Source organism: Epinephelus lanceolatus, chromosome 4, assembly GCF_041903045.1.
Source record: "Epinephelus lanceolatus isolate andai-2023 chromosome 4, ASM4190304v1, whole genome shotgun sequence".
In the NCBI taxonomy this organism is placed as follows: domain Eukaryota; kingdom Metazoa; phylum Chordata; class Actinopteri; order Perciformes; family Serranidae; genus Epinephelus; species Epinephelus lanceolatus.
The window spans coordinates 44603518-44623557 of NC_135737.1; the positions used below are offsets into that span (position 1 = coordinate 44603518).

A 20040-nucleotide genomic window follows, 5' to 3' on the forward strand; every position below is an offset into this window, starting at 1 on the left:
CCACGGCAGCACACACACACACACACACACACACAGGTGAGCACACTAGAGCATGGTTCGGGCCACATTTACCTGACCAAAAACGCAGCTCATACAGCAGCGCAGCACAGCACTGAACAATTGGAGCGGAGCCTGTGTTGCGTTCAGGCGTTGTCACGTAAATGACAAATTCCAGCACTTGCTGCTCCTTCCACCCCCACACGTTGTGACAAAGTGCCGCCCTGGGCAAACGCCTATTCGGACCATATCAGGATTAGGGGTGTAACGATACATCGATCCACATCGATACAACGATTCATTGATTAACAATCCAATTATATCGATGCAAAATGAAAACATCAATCCATATCGTCATCTTAAAGATACACATTTATTTTGAAATTCACATAGTACGTCTGTGTCACCATTTCTGGGCAAGCGCGCCTCCGCTCAAACAACAAACAGAGCTCAGAAATAAAATGGTCAAATCATACTCTAGTTGTTTTTGTGAGTTGATTGTGTTAGATGGGCATATGATAAAGCGTCATATCGATTGCAGGCTCCTGAATCGAATCGAATCAAAATTGGATCGTGACAGACTTTATGATATCGGCAAACATCGTATCGTCATCCAAACAAATCGATATAATATCGTATCGTGATGAAGCTGGAGATTTACACGCCTAATCAGGATCCGCTACTGTCGGAGCTACTGATATCCAATCAAGGGGTGTGTCGGTCGGTAAAAGACCTCCGCTGAAGGCTGCACTCGTGTATCCTCACTTCCCTCTCCTCTGAAAGCCTCCTCTCTCCTCAGCTCCTCTGAGTGCATTTAACCAATTGAGATGTCGTACAAGATGGCGCTTCTCGATCCATTTCCGGGTCAAGTGACAGAGGATAGAGGAGTCGAGGAGGGATATTGGGATGAGTCACTCACTCTACCTACATACTTCGTAAATACATGTACTGCTGTATTTCAATAAACCAAGCCAGAAATTAGCACTGTTTTATTTTATGCCGCTCACGATTAGGGGTGGGCGATATATTTCGTTAACGATAATATCGTCATTGTTGTTTAAGGATGTGCAAATTTATGTTATCGAGTATGCAAATGACGTCACAAAAACAACTGAAAACACGTTGAAACCAGGCTGAACCCCCAAACATTCACTGAACAAGAGTTACGTAACTTGCGTGCAGCATCACGCCGCAGTAACGTTACGCCCAGGTGGTCACATGATCTCTCACTGGCACCTTCGCGGCAGGTTAGCCTGCTGCTTAACAAACATTAGCGAGACAACAACACCGCCCACGGATGCTCCAGCAGCTTCGGAAGACGTGGGTCAACTGTAGTGACAGGTCCCAGCCATAGACTGTATAAAGGTCCCAGCCTGTCAGGCTAAAGTTCGCAGTACCGGAAGACTATCTACGGAGCTACCTAGCCTAGCCACAGTTAGCGAAACAAAGCGGCGACATGGCCGGGTTTCAAGTCTCCCCGCTGGTAAAGTTCACCTTGAAGGCTGAAGACTGGCCTAAATGGATTAAACGCTTCGACAGATTCCGCGTTGCTTCTGGATTGGAGACGCAAGCAGAAGAGAATGGCAGGAATGTGATCTTTGAGACAGTAAAGTTTAATCAGCGGCTTCAAGAAACGGGCGAGACGGCCGACAGTTTGATTACAGCGCTGCACTGCCTGGCGGAGCACTGCTGTTACAGGGCTCTACGTGATGAGATGGTGAGGGACAGACTTGTGCTGAGTCTGCGGGACAAACGCCTATCTGAACGGTTGCAAATGGACCCGGAATTGACGCTACAAAAGGCCGTCACCAGAGTCAAACGGAGAGAGCAGGTAAAAAAAGCAGCAAGAAATGTTAAGAACATTTTTCCATTAATATCATCCATGAGAAACAATTAATGAGCTATAACTTGTGCCAAGCTAGCGTGTTAGCTATGTAACTTGTATGCTGCTGGTGCTCTGTTGTTGTCATCCAAAAGCCAGAACCACTTGTACAGTTAATTATCACAGTGAGCATTTTTTGAACATGTTTCACTGTCAGAACAGAAGACAAAAACTCCTCATTTTTAGTCAGCTGTTGCAGCAGAATGACAGTCTCTGGGATGTTTGATCAGCAGGAGCCAGCTGGTGTGAATCTCCACTTGTTTTTAATGTCACACAGTGTGCTGCCGGTGCTTAGCAACGGTTGCTAAGCTGCAGTCATTTGTTTAGGGGGAGGAGTTAAGCAGATTTGCTTGGTGATGTCATCAGCTTTTAGAATGTCTTTCTGAAATATGCCTTTGTGACATCACGTTACACTCGACTGTGACTTGGTAAATAGGGGTGCAGATCTGAATTTTATAAGACGCGCATCGCATTGCACGTGCTGTTCTAGACCGTCATTGTCGTTTTAGATAAAATGGCAGAGACATCCCAGTTTGGAGTGGACCAATTTCGTCCTTTTGTGGATAGATTTTTGGAGCAGCTGTCAGGAACTCAGCTTCTAGTGATTAGAGATGGTAGACCAGATAATGCCATCACACTTAGGCTGGCGGAGCTACTGTTAGATATGGTGGTATATCTTATAGACTCCCATTCTGCCAATTTGACAGCTAATACAAAGATATCTGAGGATCATGTTGTGTCCACGATGGGCAACGCAGTCCCAGAAGCTTTTGCTCAAGCTCTGGGAACAGACACTGCAGACCCTGACATCAGCTCACAGAGCTTGATTAAAATCATGTCCGAGGAGGTATCTAAAAGCGTCAACTCCGCCATCACGACGAGCAGAGATGCAGAGAGTCGGTTTATGTCTCACGTGACTCCCTCCCGTAGACTTAATGACATGGTTGAGCACGCTCGATCCATGATACAGTCATTTATAAGCAAAACTACATCAATTGCTTGCCTGTGTCGAAAATCTTCACCTGGAGATCTAGAGGTTGTGGACATAGAGGATGATGATCATGATGAGAGCTGCAGTTCATTACCTGTGCAGGTAGGAAGCTCTGAGACTGACTCAAAGCAATCGGCGGACAGCTCAGAAAGTAGAAAATCTCAGGCCCAGAAAATAGTGTCTAAGGAGCTGGGAGATATCCTAGACATTTTACTGGACGATGCCTCTGACGCTGAGCGAGATGTCTTGCTGCGTGACACCTACCAGGAGAGTGATAGTGTCGTGAGTGACATCAGCGAGTCTGCTGGTGCAGCAGTCAGGGCAGATAACCCCAAGATAACTCTTCTGTTGGCTAAACAGTATGCCAAACAGTTGATACATCGTGCTGCGAGAAATCTGAAGAAAATTTTCTCGCCAAACAGCAAAGTGAAAAGCAGAGAATCACTGCAATCCTTTGCTGACTCTGTATCTGAACTGCTCCAACCAGAGGGTGGTGAGAAACACCCAGCTGATGAAGAGAGGCAGTTAGAAAAACTGCAACATATCGCAGAGGGTAGAGACCTGGTCTTTACAGAGGCACTGAGGAGCCTCCTTTCTGAATACACCATTGACGGGATGACTCCAGAGTCATTTTGTCAGCTTGGGCCATTCAGAAATACACAGGCCATCAGGAGGGCTACTTGCAGCACAGTGTGGCGTTTCCAGGTACTGCTGAGGTGGTGGCTGACATATCAGGCTGGCATCCATTGTGACAATGTCATGACGGCTTTAAATGCCACTGAGCCAACCTCACCAGCACCCGCAGTCACAGTACCTGAGACAGGTGCTGAACCGGTGCTCCACTTACCACCAGACCAGGATTCAGAGATAAACAGACTCTCTGTCAGATTACTTGTTAACAAGCTTGTCACCAGAGTCTGTAAAAAGGCTAAGATCCACGTCAGATCTGAAGACCTCTATGTCATCGTTGACCACCTTTCCAGTAGGATATGGGCAGAGGTTGAGGAAGCTGATTTTGAAGTCTCCCCAGCAACTTTTGAAAGACTCGACAAGGCTGTTTTCAAGGATTTGTGTAAATCCTGGGGCTGTGCTGAGCTTGTTCTTCTGAGAATGAACCGAGGAGAACAAGAAATCAATCACGTAGCCAGCACCTTCAAACATCATCTGATGAAGCCACCGAAGCAACGAAGTGCCATCTGCAGACTCTTTTCCAGTCTGGGCCAAGCTATCTCTAAGCCCTTCACTTCGACCTGGGCCAGAGTCACTCCCATTTAGGTGACAGGATTCATGCTGGAGGAAAAAATTGGCGTGAGGCCTTTTTCCTCCAACATGAATGCAATGGGTGCTGTGCACCAGCATGAGTATTTCCTGTCCTATACTATGGGATTAAGTGATTAATCAGCTGTGTGCTGGGTGTACCGCACACCTGATTAATCACTTAATCCAATAGTATAGGACAGGAAATACTCATGCCTACTTCCTTTCAGGAAGTAGTGGAGCTGGTGCAGAGCTCTTAGGACCACCTTGGTAGTCAGCAGCACAGTCTCACAGTTGAGGGTTCGATTCCCAGTCCTGAGCCTTTGTGAGTTTGTGTGTAGTCTACCTACGTGGTACGGGTTTTCTCCGGGTGCTCCGGTTCGCCCGTTTTTTTTTTTTTTTTTTTTTTTCAAGCCATGCAGCAAAAGCTAATTGGTTTCATGTTATACAATTCGATCACAACTACACGAATTAAAAATAACAAAATTGATCTTATGTCTCTTGTCATTATCTGACATTGCTGTAAATATTCAAGTCAGGCTGAACTTCTGTTGATTCAGTTTCACTCAGGTTAAAGGTTTTGTGTAGAAAATACAGAGAAAAGACTGATCTTTTGTTTCTTTTTAATGTGAAAAGCATTTTTTTTTAGCATGAAAGTTTGCTTTTGATACTTGAGCTATGTTTTTCTAATATCACCCTTTTGTAGCAAGGTTCTGTTTCAAAAGAAAAACAATAGACTATTAGGGCTGTACCCAAATATTCGGATATTCGAATATTCGTTTCTATGGTAGGTATTCGTTATGAAAATTTGGTATTAGATATTCGTTTTTTATTTACTTATTAATTAATTTATTTTTATTAATATTATTGTCATTTTATTTATTTTTTACATATTTTTTTGGTGCTAAATGTAGTTTTTATGTTGTTGGTAAATGTAGGTTATCAATAAAAATCAAAACTTTTAAATTGCATTGTTAAAAATGTGAAAATATAGTATCGCCTACCAACTGAGCTTGTGCGCACGGCACGCTTGAGCGCATCCGTCTGAGGCTGTGGATCAATGCCAAGTTTTACCACTTTATCACTATTCCCTCTAACTTGTAGCTGTTTTTCGTTATTATAAAATTCAGCTATTCATGTCTGCACACATGTGAATGTGCGCATCTGAAACATATCTAGCCCACAACAGACAAATATGAAATATTTCCCATGTAGCTCCTTTTTCTGATTCCGTATACGAGGAAATGTTAAAAGACAGAGCTCAATAATAGTCCACCTTGATGCAGGCAAGGAAAAACATAAATAAGCAAATTGAAATAGTCAGATGCATGTGTCATCTGGTAAGGTTAGTTTAGGTGAACAGGGGAGCTGATGAACTTTCTTGACCTGGGAAAATAGTGTGCCAAATAATAATAATGAACACTAATATAACAATTGATTACATTTGAATAGATTGCGAAGTATTTAATTTGAGGATTTGTAACACATTTAGAAGAGAGAACAATTTAAAAAGCCTAAAATGAGCTGATTTAAAACTAGAAAAGCACTCAGAGAGTGCAGACCTCCTCCAAGTAGGTGATATTCCCTCCCCCTCTGCATCAGATTTTGCAGCCTGCATCACAATTAAGGTTATTTGCATCACTATCATTATTAGGTTATATATGCTTTCACTATGGAGACACTGTGGTGTGTTTATTTTGTTTTTATTTTGTACTAGGGCTGGGCGATATGGCTGAAAAATGTATCACGATATAAGTGTTTCATATCAGTCGATATCGATAATTATTGAATTTTAGGACCAGGAGACAAAAATGTTAAATTTAAACACTTTTATTTTAAATGTAACCTTTCCTCAGTAATGAACAAATGAACATGGGGAAAAAGAGGTCAACATAACCATGAAAAACAGTCAAATAAATAAATGTACTGGTTAATGTGCAAATGTAAACATTAAATAAATACTTAAACTTCTTTAAAAAAAGAAATGTGCAAAGTACTTTGGAAAAAAAGAAATTAACAGGGATTAACATAATTGACCTGTAACAAACAGTCAGAACCAGCATAAAAATATAAAAAATAACTCAAAAACAACTCAAGCATGGTTTCACTCCAGTTTTTGGCCAGGTAAACTGTTTCACCTTCTCAGGCTTTAAGGCCATACAAGTACATGTAACAATATACACAAATAAATTCTAACAAATTATCTTGTGCACAGTGCAAAGTATTTTGTAAACATAGAAATTAGAATAAACTTGAGGTAGTCACTGTCTGAACATCTGACATGACACAAACCTGTTAACCAGTCCAGTTATTATGGCAATATCAAACCAGCATGTACATGAAAAAAATAACTCAAGCAAGCACCGTTCAACCTTGGCTTCACTGCAGATTTTGAGCAAGCAAAACTGCATGTTCACCTTCTCAGGCTTTAAGGCTGCCCTGGTACAGGTGACAATATTATCCCCAGTGCACTCTTGGAAAGTTGCGCTCGTGTAACCTCCACCACTCCAGGGGGTCAGACTCACTGTCTGCATCAAGGCACATCATGTAGCTTTCCAGCTCACTTTCAATGTTTTGCCCACCAGTGAGAGGTGAGGCATCATCTTCATCTTCTTGACTTTGTTTTTTGAAGAAACTGCCTAACGATTTCCGCTGCTTCTTCACACCCAGTGGCAGAGGTGATTCAGTGGCAGCTCCTCCTTCTGCACCCTGGTCTGCTGTTCCCTCTGGAGCCCCTGCCTGTGATTGGCCTGGGTCTTCATCCATCATCTCAGACACTGCTCTTTCTTTAATGTCCACTACCTTCTCTGGTCTGATGTATTGTGCCTTGAACATAGGGTCCACCAAGGCAGCCATGTCAAGGAGATCATCTGTTGCAGAGTCGGCATATTTCTCATCAAGATAGGTCATTATCTTGGTCTTCAGGTCTTTGATGAGTTGGGTGTCCTGTTCATTTATTTTTAGCAAATTTGTTCGGAACAGGTGGAGCACTGGCTTCACGAAGGAGACCGTCACATATGACTCCCCAGAAAGGGGGTCTGTAAACTCCAGAAGAGGAGTTAAGTGACTCGAGAACGTCAATGTCCTGCCACATTGGGATCAGGTGCCTGCTGTTTTTGTCTGCAGACAAAACTTCAGCGATTGCCTTTTGTTGTTCCAGGACCCTTGACACCACCTTCTGTCTTGAGCCCCACCTGGTTAATGACTCTGTGACCAGCTGGTGTTTTGGGAGATGGAGGCGTTCCTGAGCTTTAGAGAGCTCCCTCTTTTTCTTCCACGAGTAGGAGAAGACAGAGACCACTTTCTTGCACACACCAACAGCTCTTTCCACTCTTTTATCCTTCCCTGCAGCACCTGCAGAAATACAACAACACCAGTGTAAGTAAAAAGTAAAGTCGATTGGCTAATAAAGTTAAACATTAACATTTTCAAAAGATAATACTAGTTATCATCAATTCCAAAAGTTAGGAAATAAACAGTGATACAGAAAGAAAGATTTTTAACATGTTTTTATTCATCGTGAAGCACTTGGTGCATGTAACTCTGTTGTTAAGTGCTTTCAGTTGCATTTCTTGTATGAAAGGTGCTATACATTATTGTTATTAACATAGTACTCACCAACTGCTGCGTGCAAACGATGGCCGAAGCACTGCAGCCGTGTCCAGTTGTTAAGTGAAGTAGCCTTCACTACACTTGCACCGCTGTCTGTGGTGATGCACACCATTTTTTCCTCAGTCAGACTCCAGGACAACAGAGCCTCCTTCAAGCCATCTGCTATTATCTCCCCTGTGTGGTCTTCGGGAAAATATGTGTTTTCAAAACCCAGTCATGGTTGATGACATGAGTAGTCAAGCTAAGGTATGGTTCACAAGTACGGCTTGACCACATGTCCGACAAAATACTTTGCTGTCATCATCTCCTTTTCTACAGATTCCCTGCACATCAGGCAAAGGTGAGGAACAGCCGTATTGGAAAAGTGCTTTCAGCCTGGTAGAATATATCAGCGGTTAAGAACTTGGATAAGATTCTTGTACCCAGGCTTCTCAACCGTGCTTTGCAGTAGCATGTCCTTAGCTAAGTGATAAGCAACTACCTCCGTTATTTCTTTGTAATGTTTGGAGGTTTTGTCATAAGGCACTGCTGCCGAGTACCTCTCCATGGTAGTCTGCTGCCGCTTCTGTGGTGTTTCACTTGTACCAGCAGTTGATGGTGGTTTGATACTGCTGTACTCCAATGGGTGAGAGCAGCTGAGGTGATAAAAAAGGTTCGTTGTATTCCCAGTCTTGGCAGGGACGGCAACCATGCACAGTTTGCAAACAACATTGGTCTGACTTTTGTCGGATTTATAAAATCCGAAGTTCTGCCAAACTGGCAAACTGACCATTCCTCATTTCCTCATGCTCTGTCACACTCATTTTCTCCTTTCACCACTTTGTTATGAGTTGTAGACACGAGTCACGAAGGCACAACCAAACATGAAACTGCTAGTCTGTGTCTCACTCAACCAGTTATTGGAATGTTACATACGTTACCAGCAGGGAGTGAGTGAGTTTGTTCATGCAACTAAACTTGCTTAGCTGGGCCGGGAGCGCCAGGAGAGTTTGAAGCCCTTGCTGGAACTGCATCCCCAGAATGCCTTGCGGTTCAGGACCGGGATTTTCTTCCTGTTTTATTAGACATTTTATTGAACGTATTTTCTATTGATACCGATCACGTGTCTATCACGATAGATATCGTTTTATCTATTTTGTACCAACACAGAATATAATATGTTTTTTTGTATATTTCACACAGAACATTTATTTCAACTTTAGAATTACAACAATATTTAGCAAGTAGAACAAGTTGTGCTGTCCGGCCACCAGATGGCGCTATTTTCACCGTCTTTAGAAATCAAATCAAATCAATTTTATTTATATGGCAGTTTTCAAACAACAGTAACACAAAGTGCCTCACAGAGGTTAAAAACAACAAAGATCCAAACAGAAAACAAAAAGAAAAGAGAAAACCCAACCATCCCACCCAACAAAAAGCTATTTAGCTCATAAAATTGAGTTATTAGCTAGGTAAGAATGATCTAAAACAGAGACATAAAATGCATCAAAACTAAAACCTATAGGCTAACTAAAATAACAAAAGATAAAGGTTAAATGAGATAAGAACGTAAAAAGAGGAAGGGTAAGAATATAAAAAATAAATAAAAAATAGATAATAGATGGATAAATCGGTTATAAGAGGAATATAAAATAGATAAATAGAGAGATCAGTTAAAAGCCTGTTTAAAAAGATGAGTCTTGAGCCTCTTTTTAAAAACATCAACAGTCTGCAGCTCTGAGGTTCTCCGGCAGGCTGTTGCACAGTCGGGGGCCATAATAATTAAATGCCGCCTCCCCGTGTGTTTTAGTCCTAACTTGTGGTATGGTTAAAAGGCCGGTGCCGGAGGACCTCAGGGTCTGCGAGGGTTGATATGGTAAAAGCAGGTCAGATAAATAAGATGGCCCAAGACCGTTAAGACATTTAAAAACTAATAAAAGAACCTTAAAATCAATCCTGAAGCACACAGGGAGCCAATGCAGCGATTTTAAAACTGATGTAATGTGCTCCCGCCCTCTGGTCCTCGTCAGCACTCGTGCAGCTGAATTCTGTAATAACTGCAGATTTGAGATACTCTTTTTGGGAAGACCAGAGAGCAGGGCATTACAATAATCTACCCTACAGGAGATAAAAGCATGAAATTGGAATTGCTGCTGAGGCTGTCCACTGTTAGCATTGTTAGCTTCTTTAGCATATTATATGAGTGTCACGGTCACACTGATCAAACTCTGAAATTCTGTGTGGGGAAAAAATAGAATAGTTGAATATTGACCAGCAAAATCTGATTTGACTGAATTAATGCTGAGCCCTAGAATTTGTAACACAAAGCAAAGCTGATATCCATTAAATGTTCCATTTGTTGTCACTTAATGTTGGAGTTGTATATTTTAGTGTCTTGTAAAATCAGCAAAAGGCTTCTCTTCTCAAGAGCTGACATCAAACTGACCCCACTTTGGATTTGTGCCACTGTTATGTCCCTGTGAGGACGTGTCCACACCAACACATGAGCTCAGCCTGGGTCAAGAAGTGAAAGTGGGGCGCAGATGAAAGCTGGAGTCATGGACAGGTCATAAAGATGAGAGGTGAGACAGCTCTAACAGCCTCCCTCTTAGCCGGGCCACGCTCCTCTCTGAAAGGCAGTAAAGATAAAGTGCAGGGGCGGTTCAGTTAATTAAAGAGCATAAACAGAACAGGCTGCGTTAGCTAACGTTATTAGGATCATTAAGTGCTGCGGTGTCCAAGATCCACACCAGTGTCCCATAGCTTCTCCTAATGTGTGACGAATTCTCCCAGGATTCAACGTATTCACGCACGCTTGTGTTAAATCCGATCAAGATGTCGTGCACGTGTGTTCTGCAGTGCAAAGACAGGCGATGCAGTGATTTAATGGGCTCAGTGTTGTTGAGTTCGCTGCTGTGTGGAATTTCAGGGAGTATTGTTAAGTTTCCAGTCCAGTGCCAGACTTGAATCACAACCTGGCATCATCCATCACCTCCTCTCTCCTCTCCACTTATTTTCTCTGCCTGCTCTGACACCTCTCTCCTCTGTATTTTTCCCCACTGTCTCACCCAGCACTAATTAATATGTCCTCTCGTCCCTCAAGCTTTCTCTTCTGTTTCTGCGTCTCTTCTTTATTGTCCCCTGAGAGACCCAGGCTACTGTACCGCTCAGTACAACAACAACACCTGCTGTACTCAGTGTCCCTGCCTCTACCCTCAGCACAAAGTCGAGCTGGTCTTAGTTCTGTCCAACTCTGTACATGTTAAACATGGATGTGGCCGACATTCGCAACCTAATGCGTAAAACCCAAGTCTCTATTTTAGAGCACGGCTTCCTGGACAAATGTGTCGATGGGCTCAGAGATGTAAGTGTTGCAATTTAACTTCTGCCTCTAAATATGTGCTGTATATTTTCAGATATGTGCATCGTGGGTGGGGCACTTCGGTTTAAGTGATAAATTTCCCCCACATCTGGTTTGGCTCAGCGTTTAGAGGTGGTTAGATAACTTTGAGCTGTTTTAAAGAAAAAACTTAAATTTCTTCTTTTTTTAGTCGTCTGTGTTTGAATGAATGTGCAGTCTGTGACTGACTTGTAGTCTTCAAACTGTGCCTCTTGGCATTGGTCTGAATGTGCTCCATTGTAGGGTTAAAAGCTGTTGGGACTTTCTGTGAGTCCTGAAAGGTGTGAGAACTTATGAGACAGGAAGGACTTAATGATGTGCAAACTAATAGTTACACCGGCACACATTTGGTTCCAGGATGCAGCTTATTTTTGGAAGATGATGACAGCTGATAATTTGGCCTCACATTTAGATCTGAAACCATCAGTCACCTGGCAGAAAAGTGATCGGCAACTTTTTTTTTCAAGCTAAAACATTTGTTCTCATGTTCCACTTTCTGAGGATTTGCCGTTCTTTGTTTTGTATCAGTGTAAACTAAATATATTTGGGTTTTCAACTGCTGGTCAGACAAACAAGACATCTGAAGACTTCACCTTCGACCCGAAGGAAATGTTTTGGGTCTTCGAACTAGGAACCCTCTTGCTGTGAGGCGACAATACTAACCACTGCACTGCTGTGTATCTACTGCTAGCTCTTCTAGCACCACTAAGCTAGAAAACATTACAGCTCAGCCGAGGAGGAGGCCATTAATGTTTGCATTTTCACTCTTATGAGCAAGAGTCTTTCATCCATGAGTAGATGCACGCTTCCTTCTGCGCAGGGATATGGTTAGCAGATGTAGTTTGGTAGAAAGAAAATGGTTCCGACATGATTTCTACAAAGAGACATTGATGTTGAGTTTTTTTCAAATGTATGATTTTGGCACTTTGAGCAACACAAGCTAAGAGAAGGCAGACATCTCTAAGGCCGATATCTCCAACGCTCTGCAACTCCAAAACAATCTTAATCAATAGCACCACAGGTAAAATAGAAAATATCTATTTTTTTATTCTGGGGTGAAGTGTCCCTTTAATATCTTCTGAGTTTATTTCAAGGCCCTGCAGCTTCAGTTCTCCATCTGTATCTCCTCAGGATGCCTTCAGGCTCAGTATTGACTGTAGGTCAGTGGGTTTTGGCAGCACTCAGAGCGAATTACGTAATCACTGCAGTTATGCGCAGAAAATAGACTTGAATCATAAAGATAATGTTCGGGTCACATTTACACAAGTAGAGCTTGAGGAAAAATGCAAGACGCTGTGCAGCCTGTGCAGAGAGCTGGGCTGGTTAGAATAGAAGCAAACCTGTCCTGTCAGACGTGAGTGAGACGGACGACTCAGGCACATTTTCCCTGCATCTACCTGTTATGTTTCTGTGTACCTGCCTCTTTCATTGGTGGAGTGTTAAAGAAGGGGAAACGCAGCCTTCAATGTTTTTTACCTGTCATTTGTCTCGTATTCAATGCAGCACTGATTTATGATTTTAATTTCTGGTCTCTCCTTGTTGTCTCACTCCTTCCTCCCTAATAAGGATGGATTATGTGTGTGTAATGTGTAACCTTTACTCATCGTTGGTGCCTCCCTTCTTCATCTCTCTAATTCCTCCTCATGTGACGAGCATTCTGACTGATGAAGTGTTATGTACTCTAGGTTATGTTGTTCAGTCACTAACCCCGCCCACTCTCTGCCTGTCCTCCTCCAGGTGGTGGCTAGTGACGGGGTGCGGGCTATGATGGAGTCGGCCCTGACAGCCAGAGACCGGGTGGGCGTGCAGGACTTTGTCCTGCTGGAGAACTACACCAGCGAGGCGGCCTTCATAGAGAACCTGCGCAAACGCTTCAAAGAGAACCTCATCTATGTGAGTGGGTGTGGCAAGGAGGGCGGGGCTTTAACTGTCTGGCTCCACTAATGATGGATTTATCTGGTTGATATTGATGTTTTTTTTCTCCAGCAGTATCTTTATTGATTTCAACAACAATAAACAAAGACATACACATCCAGTATGATTACATATGTATGTCCACAAACATGCCAGAACAAAATCTCGGTACAAGTATTTAACACACATTTAATCCACCCCCACACTAAAAGTATGAATTTAAAGATGAATAAATTAGTTAATAAATTAATAGATAATCATAATAATTGTAAATTAATAAATTAGAGAGAAAAATCAATAGCAAATTAATAAAAACGGGGAAAGAAAATTATAAATTACAGGTTGAGGGTCGTGTCAGTGCAACACAATACACTTCAATTTAAGTACACGTTATATTAATGTACAAATTCCTTGTACCGTTTTGTCCATAATTGATAAGTAATAAAAAGGCTATTGAAAGACACAAAAATGTTAACAAGAAAAATGATATTGATATTTGAGAGAAAAACATCGGCTGATAATAATTTTTACAACATAAATATTTTATTTTATTTTATTTTTTTTTTCTTGATGTTTTCTATTGAAGGATAAGTGCAAAACATACAGAACTACAATTTAAATATTTTTCCTTTTCATTTTTCTTTTAACATCAAAATTACCTTAGATTTGATTATTAACGATTTGTGATCAAGATATTTTTAAAAATCAACGTGTCACTGCTCTTTGATGCCACATGTAGTGGAGACTCTGCTTCTAAATAACCGTAAACATATCTTTTGTATTTCTCTACTGCGATTTCTTGTTATTTATTGGCTGACATATGAACCAGTGTTTCCTCCTGTCAAGATAAAGTGGTTAGCTTAAACAAGACAGATTAATTCAAAGAAACAGTAATAATTTGTCACAAAATCACAGCTACAGTTTGTTTCCTTTGTCCAGAGTTACAGTGACAAATCTGCCTTTTATGCCGACTTGGTTCATTTAAATACACACTGTAACATTTAAAGTGGACCAAAGCTTTAAAACCAGAACACACACACACACAGAAAGGGAAAAAAAATCATAAATGCTGTTTGTCCTGGTGAGAGATTTGTCTGAAAGTGACGTCTGTGTCGTCCATTAGCAGTTAAACACAACAGACTGACATATAAGCTTCTCTTTAAACCATTTTAACCTCTGATTTTTAAATGGTTTACTGCATTTGATCAGGATTATTTCTATTTTTACGACAATAAGCAGTTTTATGTTTCACTTAGAGGAGTAGATGATGCAGACAGATGTTTGGTCTCATCTGAATGTGAACGTACTCACTGCAAAGTTACTCGACAAAAGCACAGGCGGTGAAGTTTGAAAGAAACACTCACGTGATACTGATGAACACAAACACACACTGGACCAGTAAAATGGTGATAGAGCCAGTAAGGTATGGAGTAAAGATGATCATCTGTAGAATCTGTATCAGAGGCCTCGGTCCTGTCTAACAGTGATTACACCACGACAGCAGAGTCTTGGTCAGGTGATGTGACTGTGTGTTCCCTCTCTGTCAGACGTACATCGGCTCAGTGCTGGTGTCAGTCAACCCGTACAGAGAGCTGGAGATCTACACCAAGAACCACATGGAGCGATACCGTGGAGTCAACTTCTACGAGGTCTCACCACACATGTGAGTACACGACCTCTGCACACCTCACACCTGTCCTTCTCAAACCTTTTTCAGTAATGTACCCCCTTCGTCCTCTGCACCGGAGATAGCTGTGGCCAGAGTCAATATTTCTGTTCCCTTCTTGTGAGTGCGACACCTTGAAGCAATTTCTTCACATCTGGTGCTGAGCGTCCACTTGTACTCATGATGAACTGATAAGATTTTGGAGGTCAAAGGTCAAGGCCACTGTGACATCATAATGTTCGGCAGAAACCCTTTTCTGGCCATTACTCAACTTCATATCTCAGGAACAAAAGGGGAGATATTTGGTCAGATGCTGTGCATTAGAACTACAGTGCCCTCCAAAAGTATTGGAACAGTGAGGCCAATTCCTTTATTTTTGTTGTAGACTGAAAATATTTGGGTTTGACATCAAAAGATGAATATGGGACAAGAGATCAACATTTCAGCTTTTATTTCCAGGTATTTACATCTGGATCTGATACACAACTTAGAAGATAGCACCTTTTGTTTGAACCAACCCATTTTTCATGAGAGCAAAAGTATTGGAACATGTGACTGACAGGTGTGTTTTGTTGCCCAGGTGTCTCCCAATTACATTGATTATTCAAACAATAAATAGCACTGAATGTCTGAGCTCAGTTTCAGATTGGGTACGATAGGTTTTGCCTGTGTAGACTGCATTTAGAGGTGGACCCAACATGAAAACCAGAGAGCTGTCCATGGGTGAAAAAGAAGCAATTGTGAATCTGAGAGAAGATGGACAATCAATCAGAGCCATTGCACAAACATTGACCATAGCCAGTACAACCATTTGGAATGTCCTGAAGAAGAAAGAAACCACTGGTGTACTAAGCAACAGACGTCGAACAGGTAGACCAAGGAAAACATCAGCAGTTGATGACAGAAACATTGTGAGAGCTGTAAAGAAAGACCCTAAAACAACTGTTAGTGACATCAGCAACAACCTCCAGAGGGCAGGAGTGAAGGTATCACAATCTACTGTTCGCAGAAGACTTCATGAACAAAAGTACAGAGGCTACACCAGAAGATGCAAACCACTCATTAGCAAGAAGAATAGGAAGGCCAGGCTGGAATTTGCCAAAAGGTACAGAGATGAGCCTCAAAAATTCTGGGAAAAAGTTTTATGGACTGATGAGACAAAGATTAACTTTTACCAAAGTGATGGAAAGGCGAAAGTTTGGAGAAAGAAAGGATCTGCTCATGATCCCAAACATACAAGCTCATCTGTGAAACACGGTGGAGGTAATGTCATGGCTTGGGCTTGCATGGCTTCTTCTGGGACGGACTCTTTCATCTTCATTGATGATGTAACACATGATGGCAGCAGCAAAATCAACTCAGAAGTCTACAGAAACATTTTGTCTGCTAATTTAAAGAAAGATGCAACCAAACTGATTGGGAGATCCTTCATCATGCAGCAAGATAACGACCCAAAACACACTGCCAAAACAACAAAGGAGTTCATCAGGGGCAAGAAGTGGAAGGTTTTAGACTGGCCAAGTCAGTCTCCAGACTTAAACCCAATAGAGCATGCATTTTACCTGCTGAAGAGGAAACTGAAGGGAGTAACCCCCCAAAACAAACAACAACTGAAAGAGGCTGCGGTGAAAGCCTGGAAAAGCATCACAAAAGAAGAATGCAAAAGTTTGGTGATGTCAATGGGTCACAGGCTTGATGCAGTTATTGAAAGCAAAGGATTTGCAACTAAATATTAAGTCTCATTCACTTTAATCTATTTTAAATTTATATGTTCCAATACTTTTGCTCACCTAAAAAATTTGTGTTCAATTACAAATAATGCTATCTTCTAAGTTGTGTATCAGATCCAGATGTAAATACCTGGAAATAAAAGCTGAAATGTTGATCTCTTGTCTCATACTCATCTTTTGATGTCAAACCCAAATGTTTTCAGTTGACAACAAGAGTAAACGGGACTCACTGTTCCAATACTTTTGGAGGGCACTGTACAACTGGACTGGTGCGGGATTACGGGGTACTGTGGTCGTTGAGACAAGCCATGAGGTCCCTGTATGACCAAAATCAGAGCTGCATCCACCTACTCAGTGTTAAGTCAAACACGTTCTCAGTGGGTGTCGGCCTCTACCAGGTTTGTCCCTTTTCACAGATCCTGTTTGTGTTATTCATGGACAAGATCTCGAGGCGCAGCCGTGGGAGGAAGGGGTCCGGTCTGGGGACCTTGGAATTGTGGTTCTGTTGGCTTCATCACACCGTGTCCTCCAGCATGCACTGGGGCGGTTAGCAGTGGAGTGAGAAGTGGCTGAGACGAGAGTCAGCACCTCCAAATCTGAGGCCATGGATTGCCCCCTCTGGGTTGGGAGAAAGTTACTGCCTCAAGCGAGGGAGTTCAAGTATCTCAGGGTCTTGTTCACGAGGGTAGAATGGAGCGTGAGATGGATTTGTGGTTTGGCACTTCGTCTGCAGTGATGCAGGTGCCGGCCGTTGATTTACTGGTCCATCTACGTCCCACCCCTCACCTGTGGTCATGAGCTCTGGGTAGTGACTGAAGAATGAGATTGCGAATACAACCGGCCAAAATGAGTTTCCTCTGTGGGGTGGCCAGGGTCAGCCTTAGAGATAGGGTGAGGAGCTCGGACATCCGGAGGGAGCTCGGAGTAGAGCAGCTGCTCCTTCACGTCAAAAGGGGTCATCTGAGGCGCCCAGGGATGATTAGGATGCCTCCCATTAGAGGTGTTATGGGAACACGTCAGGGTCCCCAAAAGGAGCTGGAAAGTGTTGCTGGGGAGAGAGACGTCTGGGGTGCTTTGCTTGGCCTGCTGCCCCCAGGACCCGGCCCTGTTTAAGCAGATGAAAATGGATGCATGGATAGAAGGAAGCTGGTTTCGGCAGATCACCCATCTCCAGAACATAGTCATTAAAAACAACCTGCCGTGTCGTTCTTTTTGTGCCTGACCATGAATGCATCACTATACAGATGAGTCAAAGCTGGGAGAAATGATTCATTGCACCGCTGTGCTGTTACAGGTGAAACAGGTTTTCCTGATTGGCCCAAACATTACCTGCATCATTCATGGTGACCACATGTTTACTGTTGCCTTGTTTTTGCTCCAGCGCTCTAAAAGAAGGAGTCTGTTGATGCTTCATGAAGCGTTTTACACGAGGATGACATAACATTTGTTGCACCTGCCCTCTAAATGCTGTCACAGTCTGTATGTTTAAAGCACATGGGAATATTTGCTCTGAACGCTGCTCTCACAGTCAGCCGGCTACGTAATGCTCTCATGCTCTGACCGTCCTTTTCTCTGTCAGTCAGACTGTTTGCGAGACGTCATGGCTCGAGGCAGACTGTTTGTTTGAAAGGTTGCCACGGGTATGGTCAGAGAATTCCCAGTTAAATCCCCCCAGACCCCACAGGACAGCTCCAACACAATCAGGAGCATTATGTAGAAGTGAAGTGGCGTCATCGAAGCATTTCAGATCCTCTCACTAGCTCTTTCTCTCCGCTCTCTAACCACTGGTGGGTTTTTTTCTCTCTTTACTTCAACACTTGAGCGAAGGGCCAAATGTTTCTCTCCCTCCGAGTGGAAAGAAAGATGTATATTGGCACGTCGAGGCGGAGGGTTGGAGAGAGAAACAGGAGGGAGAGGTGGAGAGAAATGTAAGCAAATGATGGTACCAGGCGAGAGGTTTCCTCGTTTCCTCCCATGAGAGGGAATTCCTCTAACCTGAGTGTGGACCCCCCCGCCCTCCCTAATATCGCACACATACAGTACACACACATAAAGTACGTCGCAGCGATGGCCAGGCTGGTGGTCTTATCTCCCAGCAATTAGTCTGGTGTCAGAAATATGTCCAAACAGGCTGAAACAACAAAGCAGTGCTGATAGCAGAGACAGGCTGACAAATGAGACTGTAACTCAAACAGGCTGCGCTCCACTCCGGACGTCATGATTCATACTGCTGTCTCACACCGTGAGGTGCTTTCATGTCACGTTCACACTCAAGATTTCCGAGAGAGTTTGACCCATTCATTCAGTTTGGTTTTATAATGTTGCTTCTTATATTTGATCAGTATTTAATGTAAAGTTTTTATGCCTCTGCATCGGTGATAGCTGTGGCATGTTTTCAAGGTGTCCGTCTGCCAGTCCGTTCCATTTCTCGTCAAATATTTCAATGTCACCTTGAGGAAATTTCCTCAAATTTGGCACAAATGTCCTCTTGGACTCAAGAATAAACTGATTAGAGTTTGGTGGTTAAAGGTCCATCTCATCCCATGAATGTGATATCTCATGAAGGCCTTGTGGCAATTTCCTCAAATTTGGCACAAACATTCACTTGTATTTTAAGGCCAGTTCAGAGCAAAGATTCAGAATGAGATGAAACTGTTTTATAACGTTGAAGAGAAAAGTTGCAGCAGTGTGAAATGACTGTCTGAGCTCGGCTCAAGCCGGGTGATGGTGTCACCTTCAACTCAGCTGGTCAAATCACCGGCAGCTGATTTTAACTCACGTCACCTGTTTCAACAGCCAATCAGCTCGTAGTGAAGTCAGATGGTCAAGTCAAAATGACCACAGGCGGCGTGTTTGTTCATCGTGAATCTTTGGTCTGAACAGGGCCTTAGAATGAACTTATCAGATTTTGGTGGTTGAAGGTCAAAGGTCATTGCGACCTCACAAAACATGTGTTTGCCTATAACTCAAGAATTCATTATGCTAATCACGATTACATTTCACACTAATGTTTAACTAAAATGATGATGTGATGACATTTTATACCAAAAGGTCAAAGGTCAAATTCACTGTGACATCATAATGTTCTGCAGCCTTGAGGAAATTTCTTCACATTTGGCAAAAACGTCCACTTGGACTCAACAATAAACTGATCAGATTTTGGTGGTCAAAGGTCCTTAAATCCGTCTCATTCTCATGAACGCGATATCTCAAGAACACCTCAAGGGAATTTCTTTAAATTTAACACAAACCAGGGACCAGATTAGAATTTGATGGTCAAAGGTCAAGGTCGTGATGACCTCACAAAACACGTCCCGTTTCAATAACCATTGCTTCCATTAGTCTTTCAAACTGTTCTAATATTGGGAAAGACCTCTCTAGCCAGTAGCAGCCTAATAGACTGTACTGAACCACTCGAGGCAGCCCATCAATTTATGTCCATTAAAGTTGCTTGTTTTTGACACTGACAAGCTCAGATTGTTATTATGAGTGTGTTACAGCATTACAAAAATGGACCCTACAGAGAAATGAAATGTTTTCCTTACCTTTTACTTTTTCTGGTCTGTTTTGTGTCCAAGTCTCACTAAAGGAGTCGTCTCATTCTGAAAT

General features: G+C 42.5%; 1 protein-coding gene and 1 pseudogene across 5 annotated transcripts in view; one reads left to right on the plus strand and one right to left on the minus strand.

Moving 5' to 3' along the window:
* Window positions 1-20040, plus strand: part of LOC117259231 (unconventional myosin-Ic-like) — a 115071-nt gene that overhangs the window by 57323 nt on the left and 37708 nt on the right. For 4 of the 5 annotated variants that reach the window (XM_078167357.1, XM_078167356.1, XM_078167359.1 and 1 more), the window contains 2 exons: window positions 12859-13014; window positions 14583-14698. In XM_078167357.1, the coding sequence (XP_078023483.1) occupies window positions 12859-13014; window positions 14583-14698 (272 nt within the window). Of the gene's footprint in view, window positions 1-1621; window positions 1829-12858; window positions 13015-14582; window positions 14699-20040 lie in introns of those variants that run through there. The other variant, XM_078167355.1, reaches the window with a different exon arrangement.
* On the minus strand, window positions 6585-7851 carry LOC144462795 (E3 SUMO-protein ligase ZBED1-like; annotated as a pseudogene).